The 10,785-nt window shown below is 61.6% G+C and overlaps 1 protein-coding gene across 1 annotated transcript; it reads left to right on the forward strand.

Annotated features, from left to right (window-relative positions):
- The first annotated feature begins 2,490 nt into the window (after positions 1–2,490).
- Positions 2,491–10,544, forward strand: DOHH (deoxyhypusine hydroxylase). The gene is made up of 5 exons (XM_032783111.2): positions 2,491–2,567; positions 4,193–4,560; positions 5,243–5,319; positions 7,091–7,328; positions 8,886–10,544. The coding sequence occupies exons 2-5, from the start codon at positions 4,287–4,289 to the stop codon at positions 9,200–9,202; spliced, it is 906 nt and encodes a 301-aa protein (XP_032639002.1). The 5' UTR covers positions 2,491–2,567; positions 4,193–4,286; the 3' UTR covers positions 9,203–10,544.
- The last annotated feature ends 241 nt before the right edge of the window (positions 10,545–10,785 follow it).

Raw genomic sequence — 10,785 nt, forward strand, 5'->3', positions numbered from 1 at the left:
AGTCCTGACTGGCTTGGTGGGGAGCAGTTCCAGAGCAGCATCCGGGGACTCCGTGACAGAGGCCCAGTGGCACTTACCGCAGCGCTGAGGAAGTGACCGGCAGGTCCCTGCAGCCCCTAGGCGCATGGGAGGCCATGGAGACTTCCTGGCCAATGGGAGCTGTGGAGCTGGCACTCAGGGCGGGGACAGCATGCGGCGCTTCCCTGGCTGCCCATGCGCCCAGGAGCTGCAGGGACCTGGCAGCCACTTCTGGGAGCCACTCAGAGCCAGAGCAGGCAGGGAACCTGCCTTAGCCCCAGGCCCCTGCTGCACCGCTGATCGCACTTTTAGCAGCCCAGTTGGCTGTGCTGACAGGAGCCGCCAGGGTCCCTTTTTGACCAGGAGTTTGAAAACTGGATGCCTGGCAACCCTAGCTGGGGATAGGGCTGGGGCCAGGAGTGGAGCCGCAGTCAGGGGCCAAGGCTTGGAGCAGTGCTGGGTGGAGCTCCCTCCCTGCCCCGCTCCCGGGAATGTTCCTCCATGCCCCCGTAGGGGGGTACGCCCCATGGTTTGGGGACCTTTGCACTACCCCATTAATTTTAACTCTGAAACTGGCTGCTCTGGCAGTGTGAACAGGGGGTATGCTACGCAGAGTATGCCTAGAGCCCTGGATCGTCTTTGGCATTGATCCAGCAGTGCTCCCAGGCCCCGATCCAGATCAGGGATTGTCTGTGCTGAGTGGTGTACAGACAGAGTAACAAAGTCCTGCCCCGCAGAGCTCACAGGCTACTTCTTATTGGTTATTTGTTTGTAATAAAACTGTTTCCATGGGGATTACAGATGAAAAATCAGGACATATTTCTATTGACCATAGGTTTGGCCAACAGTTTAGACGTGCCAAGGGCAAAGAAATCACCCAGCTCCCGCAATATCACTGTGAGGTTCGGAATATTTTAAGTTTCTCATGCATCCGACGAAGTGGGTATTCACCCACGAAAGCTCATGCTCCAAAACGTCTGTTAGTCTATAAGGTGCCACAGGATTCTCTGCTACTTTTAAGTTTCTCATGATCCCCTGATTTCCTCAGTCAAACTCCATGAATTATGCATTTAGTTCCCTTTACTTTCAGCAGGCCCAGAGCCACAGCCTGCCCTCAGTTAAGATGGCTGCCATTTCCCTGTTCCAAGTGCAGGGAACTTCCATCATTTCCAATGGGACTGAAGCCAGGCTGCCCTTAGGGAAGATGGTTCTCCTCTGCCCTCCATGGTTAGGGAGCTGGGCAGGAAAATGTAGAGAGGAAAGGGGGCGGTGACAGGAGATTGCTGAAGGCAGGAGGGAATGTGAGGGTGCAGTGGGATATGGGGGTGCGGGGGACACAAACATACAGGGGTACAGGGGGATATGGGTCAGAGACACAAACACGGGGTGCGTCATGATATGCGTGCAAGACACAAACATACAGGGTGCAGGGGGATATGGGAGTACAAGACAAACATATAGTGCAAGTGGGATAGGGTGCAGGGATATGGGATACAGGACACACACATACGGGGGCAGGGATAGGGTGCAGGGACACACACATACAGGGTGCAGGTGGGGACAATGGGTCAGGATGGCAATGGAAGCGTGTCAGGGGGTATGGGTGCAGGGACACACACATACAGGGGTGCAGGGGATACGGGGGTACAGGGACACAAAACATACAGCGGTGCAGGGATAGATGCGGGGACGACACACACAATAGGGATGCAGGGGGATATGGGGGTGGAGAGAGGGAGACGGGTGCCGGAGGGGTCAGGGAGGGATTGGGGGATGGAGTGACAGCTCCCCCCTGATAGGAGCAGCGGCAGGAGACCACGTTGTTTCCCCCTGCATTTAAAGCTGAATTCCCTCCCCGGCCCTGCCAGCCAGTGACTTGCCTGGGACATTGAGCGGCTCAGACACCCCAGCTCCCGAGCCGGGATCAGCCTCCCCAGCCCGCAGCCGGCCGAGCCGAGCGGCGCCCCCCAGGCCTGTCCCAGGGAGCGGGAGCCAGCGTCTCTGCACCCAGCATGGCTGGGGGAGTGGGGGGGAGCTGTGTCCCGGGGGCAGGCAGCATCCTGCCCGGGGCGCGCTGGGAGAGGCGGCTCCCCCCGCGAGTCGGAATGGTACGATCCGCGGGGTGGGGCGGCAGGCTCCCCCGCACAGTCGGGAATGTACGATCCGCGGGGGGGCGGGACAGTGGAGCGAGGCGCAGGCTCCCCCGCACAGTCGGAATGGTACGATCCGCGCGAGGGCGGGCAGTGGCTTCCGCTTGCACGAGTCGGGAATGTACGATCCGCGGGGAAGGGGTGGGCAGTGGAGCGTGGCTGCGCCCGGCTCCCCTTGCACGAGTCGGAGTGGTACGATCCGCGGGTGGGGCGGGGCAGTGCTCCCCCGCACGGCCGGGAGTGGTACGATCCGCGGTGGGGCGGGCAGTGGCTCCCCTTGCACGAGTCGGGATGTACGATCCGCGGGTGGGGCGGGCAGTCTCCCGCACGGGCCGGGAGTGGTACGATCCGCGGGGCGGGGGTGGGCGGTGGAGCGAGGGCTGCGCCCGGAGCCGGCGGGTGAGTGCGGGGCCCGGCTCCCCCCCAGAGGTGGCTGCATGGCGGGGCCGGGAGCCCGCCGGTGTATTTACTCCGGCCGGAGGGGCTGGTTCGGTCCCCGGACCGGACCGCGGGGCCGCGCTAGCGTCCGGCTTGGGGAGCCGGGAGCGGCAGGGCCAGGCTGAGGGTCTCCCGGCTTCAGCCCCGCAACCAGGGGTCCTGCCCCCCGAGCTCCGTTTGACCCGCTCGATCGCCGGCGAACTCCAGGAGCGTCCCACGTGTGCGGACTCGCCACGCGTGGGGCCGAGCTCGAGCTGGTCCCTGGCCCTGCTGGGAACACGTGGGGGGGCCCGCAAAGCAGGTTCCTGCCTGGACCCAGCATGTGGCCCCGTCCCCCGCGGTGCGATGCTGGCCGGGAGCTCCCCCGCTTACAGCTGTCAGCCCTTGCGCCCTTCCCCACTGGGGCGTTGTCCCCTTGCTGGGCTGGGACGGTGGGAGAGACGCAGGGGCTGTTTGCTGACCAGGAGCTAGTGAACACGGGGGGGTCACTGGGCTCCTGCCGCTAACCGAGCCCCAACGCAGGCGGCTGTGGCAGCCCAGCCTGCATCTTGGCTCCCCCACCACCTGGGGACTGAGCCAGTGACCACGGGGTAATCGCATCCGCCCCCTGCCTGGGCTGGGAGGGGCTCAGCTCTGGGTGCTGATAAGGGGGGTGCGAGGCTGCGCGCTTGTAAAGCGCTTTGGGATGCTTGGCTGAAAGGTGCCGTAGCGGGAAGGCGTCATTCCCAGATCCAGAGAGCATCTTTCCTCTCCAGGGCCTTCCCACGTGGGCCCTCGGCCTGCCAGGCCGGCACTAATGGCTATGTGTGCGCTTCCCTTTTCAGTCGTGTTTAACACGCTCGCTAGCAGGATTGTAAATTCGAGTGTGGACACTTCAGGGCCAGGGTATCTAAAGGGCCCCACAGGCTGGGGTCCTACATGGGAGCTGAAATTCAGGCTCCAGAGATGGACAGGGAGCTCTAGAATAACTGGCCCTGACTTCTTTGGAAATTCTGGCCCCCTATCCCCAGCAGAGGCCAGGTTTTAAAAAAATGCGTCATTGGTAGGGAAGACAAGGCCTAAGTGTCCGTGTAATCCTGAGACCTTGTGGTTGTGGCTAGATCAGTGCTGAGCCCTGCCTGTTGCTCTGCCTGGGTATGAAAAAAATCTCTCCTATCCGAGCTATATAATAAGTTCCCCTTCTGATTTCCCTGCCAGTCTCCCCATGATCCAAACCGTGAATCTCACCTGCGGAGATGAGGACAACAGCTACCGTGTATTTATACTTGTTGCGGGCAACACCTTTGCTTTCTGCCTTAGCTCCCAGACTGGCACCTGCTGTCAGGTGTCTCCAACCGTCCTCGGCCTACTCTTGAATTTGGGGTTGGGCTTTAACACATGTTAACCAACGTGATTGTAAATTGCAGAGAGGATGCTACAGAAAGTCCCCCCGGACACAAACTAGGGTTAAACATGACTAGCAACAAGCCGCTGTGTCCTGTCCGCACTGGAATTTTCAATCCTGTTAGTGAATGTGTTAAAACATGACTGTGGAGTTTGCTCTATCCCGGACTATTGGAAACCTGACCGCTCTTTCTCATGGCCAGGTTCTTGCAGTGCCTGGTTTGTGGGAGCTACTGGCTGTAGAGTGAGAGAAGCTGCCTCTAGCTGAAGACCCTTTGCTCTCCCCACCCAGGCGTCATGGTGACTGAGGAGGAAGTCGAGGCCATTGGCCGGACGCTGGTGGACACGATGCAGCCCCTGAAGGCTCGTTTCCGAGCCCTCTTCACCCTGCGCAACGTGGGTGGCCGTGCTGCCATCGACTGGATCAGCCAGGCGTTTGGGGATGAGTCTGCCCTTCTGAAACACGAGCTGGCGTACTGCCTGGGGCAGATGCAGGATGAGCGTGCCATCCCCTGCCTGGTCCGGGTACTGCAGGACACCAGCCAGGAGCCCATGGTGCGCCATGAAGCAGGTACGAGAGCTCAGTGCTTGAGCGGGAGTCTGTCCTGGTCCCACTGGCACAGAGGCCCTTGCCAGTCCAGCCCGAGCCAGGGGCTGATGTGGGGCAGGGCAGGGCAGGGATGGATGGAATTGTGGCTTGTTCCTGGGGGGCAAGAAATGTGCCAGCCTTTTCCTGGTGTGTCTTATTTCCAGCTCTGTGCTGCTTGGCACCTCAGGAGGCAGAGCCAGTGCTCCACTCCACATTGCTGGCTCCCCCCGTGCAGTGGCTTGGCGATGTGAGGAGCAAGGTGGCTCGTAACTCCTCTCTACAGGCCCCCCAATGGAGCTCCTGGGATGCTGGAGCAGACCCCACGTGGTGCTGCGTGTACAGTGAATCCGAGCTCTGGGGGTCAATGCTAAACTCATTGGGGCGTGATGTTGCAGATGTCTCCTCAATGCCAGGCTGAAGCTGCTTCCCGTCCCCGTAAAATGCCAGCTTGTCCCTGCCCTCTGCCCCGGTGCCACATGCTGCATTTCCCTCTCACTTTTCGTAGCTCAGCTCTTGCTCTTTAGAAGTGCCACAGCCAGGCGTGTGGCAGGGCTGTGTCCCCACTGGCCCCAGGGAAGGGGCAAGGCCACATTAAAGGTGATGGCAGCAGTGTGGGAGCTTCCAGTTTGTTCATTGGCACCGGTGCCTTCGGTCTGTGTTCCAGGGGAAGCTTTGGGAGCGATCGGGAACCCCCAGGTGCTGGATGTTCTGAGACGTTATTCGGAAGACCCGGTGATCGAGGTAAAGCTTTCCCTGCGTTCCCCTGCCAAGGGCAGCCTGTCACGGACTCACAGATCGTGCCCACTCTTGGCCCTGTGCAGTCCGTGGGGGGTGCCCCTTTCAGTGAGACAGCCCTTCTCGGGGGTCCCACTCTCTCTTGGGGTCAGGCCCCTCCACCTCCTGGAGCCGCACCTCTCTGAGCCTTAGCACGTCTGTCTCTGCCGTGGGCCCCCTCTGGGAGTCCACTCGTTCTGGACCCCTGGTACCTCCACCCCCGAAGGGGTTGATGCAACCCTGTTCTCTAGACTAGAGTGACTCTCAGCCAGCATAGAACAGGAGGGTTTATTGAGAGTTGAACACAGCACAGGAAACTCTCAGGGCCTCAGGCCTGGCCTCCCTCAGCCCAGCACATCCCAGTCTCCCTGCAGCCAGGTGGGCTCTGCCTGCTTCCCCTCTCCAGCCCAGAGCCCTCCTGCTTCCCAGCTGGGCCTCCGATATCCTCTGTCCCCAAGCCCCGCCTCTGTCCATTGTCTTCTTTCCAGGTAAACAGGGTTGTAAACAGGAAGGCCTGGGTCTCCTCTCCTCTCAGTCCTCCTCTGGCTGGAACTGGCTGGTCAGGTCACCGGGGTCCTCTCTTCGCATCCCACTGGCCAGAACCGGCTGTGACTCCTGAGCTAGGTCTCCGGGTCACCAATTGCTGGGGTCTCCATCCTCCAGGCCATCGGCTGGGGTCCCAAGTTCCCTCTCCGGTCGTCTGTACCAACAAACTCCCTCTCCCCTCCCCACGTTAAACCAGTAACACCTGGGGACACAGAGTCCCTCTCCCTCTGCATGTAACCCACTGGAAAACACAGAAAAACCAAGAAATCCTCCCACTTCGTCACACAGCCATCAGTGCTGATCATATAACCCGGCAGCCTGGGCCAGTGGGCAGAGCTCCGCACCGGTACTGCAGAGATCTGGGCCCTATTCCCAGCCATGCCACTCACCTGCTGAGTGACCTTGGGTAAATCCCTTCCCTGCTCCGTGCCTCAGTTTCCCCTCTCATGTTGGTCTGGTGAGGCTGAGCCCTTCAGGGCAGAGACTCTTCCTATTTGTCTGGTCAGTTCCTGGCCCAGTGGAGCCTGATCTCCGCTGGGTCCTGCAGGTTCTGCTGTAACCCTGGCACTGATGCAGGGACCCCCAGATGTCAGTGAGTGGGGCAATTGTTGGGGATATTATGCTGATGGGCAGACACACCTCTTGTTTGTGAGTTTTTTCTCATGCAGATAACAGCCCTAGTCCTGCTGGCAGTGCCACTTTTCCCCGTGCTACCCTGTCTGGGGGAGTCAGTCTGTGTAGCCCCATTTAATACTTGGTACGTCTGCTGCCATTGGGATTCCTGCTGACCAGGAACTGAACTGGTCCCAGTAAGGGAGTTATTTATACCCCAGGAGGCCCAGTCATCCTGCATAGAAAGTTCCCTGCCCTTGTAAACATCACTTGGCAGCTGGACCCCGTGGAAGTGGAATGTCAGAGCTGCATGTCTGACTATTGGCCGGTCCATCGCTCCTTTCAGGTGAGGCATGACAGAGCTGGGTACGAGCCCTGTTGTGCCAATAGGGCAACTGAGTCGGAGAGGTGGACGTGACTTGGTGGTGGTGTTGCAGTGGATCGGTGGCAGAGCTGAGACTGGAGCCAGGAGCTATGACTTCCAGTCCCGTGCTCTGACCACTAGACGCTGCTGTCTGCCTGGTGGGACTCTGCTCTTCCCAGGGGATCCCAGTGAAGGTGTGTCTGTCCTGTTCTGCAGGTAGCTGAGACCTGCCAGCTTGCAGTCAAGAGGCTCGAATGGCTGCAGAAGAACAAGGAAGCACCTGGCGCCAGCCCCTACCTGTCTGTGGACCCGGCTCCCCCTGACGAGGAGAAGGACGTTGCCAAGCTGCGGGAGACCCTGCTGGATGAGTCGCGCCCGCTGTTCGATCGGTACCGCGCCATGTTCGCCCTGAGGAATGTAGGGGGCGAGGCCGCGGCGCTGGCGCTGGCTGATGGTGAGACAACCCCCGATCGCAGATGCTGTGGCTTCTCACCCTGTCCCCTGGCCCAAGCTGAGTCCAGAGATCCCCAGTGGGGGGCCCCACTGGTGTGCTGTCCCTGGGACCCATCCCTGCCTGAGCAGCTGGGCTCCCTGGCTGGATTGTATCCCTGTTATTCCCATCACCCTCCACCAGGGGTCACCCCGGGGCCTGCCTCACCTACCCCAGCAGGGTCTCAGCAGCAGCACAACCCCCACAGCCTGGGCCAAGGATGGGACGAGCAGACGTGGCCCCCTGTGGCCCCCCCATGTTACGTAATCCACTTACCCCCAGGACTTGGCTCCACTGGAGCCTTTGCCACGTGCATGCCCCGTCCCGTGCCTGCTGGGTGGGAGAGCCCACAGCGTGTCCCCCAACACACACTCCTCCAGGAACCCTCCGGGGTGTCATGTCCGAGTTCAGGATCCCCCATGGCAACAGACTGGCCCTGTGCCGCTGAAATCCAGAGACGCAGGGTGCGGGGCGGGCAGACAGCAGAGCCTCTGCGCTGCTGCCCTCGGCAGGGCCAAACCTCCTCCCCCTCCCCGGGAATCGCCATCAAACTCTGGAATCTCGGCTCCTTGAAAGGGGACCAACTGCTCGTGCTCTGCCCCCTCCCTGGGGCAGGCCAGAACAGGGGCTTCCAGTGTGTGTGTGTGGGACCTCGTGCCCTTCCCGTGTTGGGGCGGTCCTTACTGAGAACCACTGCTCTACGGGGAGGGCCCCCCCCCCACCCCTCCAGCTGAGCCCAGAGCCCCCTGGACCAGCCCCTGTCCCAGAGTGGGAGGGGGGAGTTCTCTGAGCTGGCCGGTTCAGAGCGTTTCCTTCTGCACTTTCTGGGCATCCGCCCCCACCAGAGGGGGCCGGTCACCCCAGTCCGGCTGTGGGCGAGCAACGGCTCCAGTGCTGTGGGTGGTTCTGTGGATCCAGCCCCTTGGGAGGGACCGACCCGCAGAGCCTGAGAACCCGATGGGGCCAGGCCGGTTCTGGCCCCCAGGCAGGTCTGACCCAGTTAGAGATGAGCAGGACTGGGGGGGCCCTTCTGGAGCAAAATCTAGCCCCACTGAAAAGTCCGTCAGGGCTCACTGTCCCTTTCCCTGCCCCCATGGGGTCCTCTGCCTTCCTGCTGGATGGGTGCTGCTGAGCACAGAGGACCCAGGCTTGTGTCGGGCAGACAGCTACGGATCAGGGCAAGCGCCTCCTCCCACCCCAGCCCTGGTGCCTCAGCCCTGCCTGGAAGGACCCTTACGGGGCTGCTGAGTCTCCATAGCCGACAGGGCGTCTGGTGGGTCGGGTGCAGGTGGACCTTGGCTGACCCCACTCATTCCCCCAGGCTGCAGCAGAGGGGCCAGGCCGCTGTTACCCTCGAGCGGCTGAGCCCCCAGCAACTCGCTCCCAGCTGGCCCAAGAGCAGTTGCAGCAGAGCAGTGGGGGGGTCCCTCCCTTCAGATGTGTGGGGAGGGTGGGGCCCAACATCCCAGAGTACTTTGGGTCATCTCCTCACTCTGCCTGCTCCAACCCTTCTCTCCCCAGGCCTGGTGTGTGGCAGCGCCCTCTTCCGCCACGAGATTGGCTTCGTCCTAGGCCAGATGCAGCACGAGGCCTGCGTGCCGCAGCTGACGGCGGCACTGGAGAGTGTGGCGGAGAACGCCATGGTGCGGCACGAGTGTGCGGAGGCACTGGGCTCCATCGCCAAGGCGTCCTGCCTGGAGACGCTGCGGGCCTTCGCCCAGGATGGGGAGCGGGTGGTGAGGGAGAGCTGCGAGGTGGCCCTGGACATGTACGACTACGCCAACGGGACCGAATTCCAGTATGCCAACGGGCTGAGCAAGCTACAGGCCTCGGGCTGAGCAGGGAGCCTGCCTCAGCCTCTGCGGGGAGCTGGGTGGCTGCCGGAGGAGCCAGGCCTGATTCGCCCTTGCCCTGCACCACTGCTTGCACCAGGGCAGAGTGGGTGGGAAGCCAGATCTGCATAGTCCTGTGTGCTCTGTGTCCCATGGGGGTGGCAGCAAGCCTCTAGCGTTAGCTTGTTTTTCTGAGTCCCTGGGATGGGCCAGCACCCTAGATCCAGCCCCCTGCGGGGTTGGGGGTCAGGCTCTGTGCTGGGGTCTCAGGGCAAAGGTTTCAAACAGCTGCTCTGCTGACTGAACTGCTGGATCCTGACCAGCAGCTCTCTGTGGGGGAGCCTGCCCGCGATCCAGGGTCTGAGCCCATAGGGAGAGCAGGGCTTCTCTCTCAAGTCACGAGCTGTGGGTTGGCACAAGTTCTGTCACTTAGCTGCTCGGGCTGTGCCCACAGAGGCTCCCTTCTCTACTTCTGTGCTTAAGCTTCACTGCAGCTGCGTGGCCTAATGTGTTGGGCAAAGCCCGGCGCTGCGCCACTGGCAGGCGTTTCAGGAGATGATGTTCAGCTCAACGCGGCCAGGTGGTGCCTCCTGTGGCTGGGGCTGCAGCAGCCCAGCGGAGCCTGCACCTAACACCAGGAACAAATACCAGCCAAACACCAGGCCTGCCGTTCACGTACAGCAGCGTTGGCAAAGCCTCTGTCCCAGGGGTGTGACTCAGAGCTGGAGAGTCCCTGGGTTTTCAACCTGCGCATGGGTCTTTGCAGGCCTGGCTTTGTACTCCCAGTGGCGTGTGCTGTCTGCGGGTGGCTGCTGTGCAGTGAGGCTGGGTGCCCGCTTGGAAAATCTGCCCTTCAATTTCCGTCTTGCCTGGGCAATGGCAGAGAGGGAAGCCGCATTGCCCCAGAGCTCCCCTCCAGTGCCAGCCAGGGAGCAGACCTCCTAGGGCAGCGCAGACCCCGGCCACAGCTGCCTTCTCTGAGCACTGGCCAGTGGGCAGAGGAGTGGGGGGGTCTCTGGCACTGCTATGGGGTCTTCCTTGGAGTGGGTCACAGCCGGCCTGTAGCACTGGTGGCATGTAGGAGGACAGGGCTGTAGGGGCTAGAGGTGGGAGATTTGTAGCCATGTGCCAGCGAGTTCCCAAACAGGAATGTGGTCCACTGGGGCGGGAGTAGGGGGAGCCCCCTTGGAGCGGACAGGGCACAATGCCCAAGGCAGAGCTGGGCTAGTCTCGCAATGTGGATGGGGCCGTCTTGCAGCAGACGGAGCCTGTGGGGGCCGGTCGGGTACAGCTGTTCACTTGTACTGGGGCTGGGAAGGGCTTGCGGGGAATAAATGGAATGGTGAAAGGTCTGGCCTTAACCTGCCTCTTTTCAGCACTGGACCAGGGGCGGCTCTGCCTCCGCTGGGCCTTACCCCCTGGCTAGCAGCCTTGTGGCCGGGTTCCCGCTGTCTGCCCCGCTGGGCCTGAGCCCCCGGCCAGGTTCCCGCTGTCTCCCCCGCTGGGCCTGAGCCCCTGACTAACAGCCCTGTGGCCGGGTTTCTGGTGTCTCCCACCTGGACCTGAGCCCACACCCAGCAGCCCCGTGG

The sequence above is a fragment of the Chelonoidis abingdonii genome, chromosome 11, assembly GCF_003597395.2.
Source record: "Chelonoidis abingdonii isolate Lonesome George chromosome 11, CheloAbing_2.0, whole genome shotgun sequence".
Taxonomy (NCBI): Eukaryota; Metazoa; Chordata; order Testudines; family Testudinidae; genus Chelonoidis; species Chelonoidis abingdonii.

Coding starts and splice junctions, on each gene's coding strand:
- DOHH (XM_032783111.2), top strand. CDS start 4,287: ATGGTGACTGAGGAGGAAGTCGAGGCCATTGGCCGGACGCTGGTGGAC. Junction 5,320..7,090: donor CGGAAGACCCGGTGATCGAG/GTAAAGCTTTCC, acceptor CCTGTTCTGCAG/GTAGCTGAGACCTGCCAGCT. Junction 7,329..8,885: donor GGCGCTGGCGCTGGCTGATG/GTGAGACAACCC, acceptor TTCTCTCCCCAG/GCCTGGTGTGTGGCAGCGCC.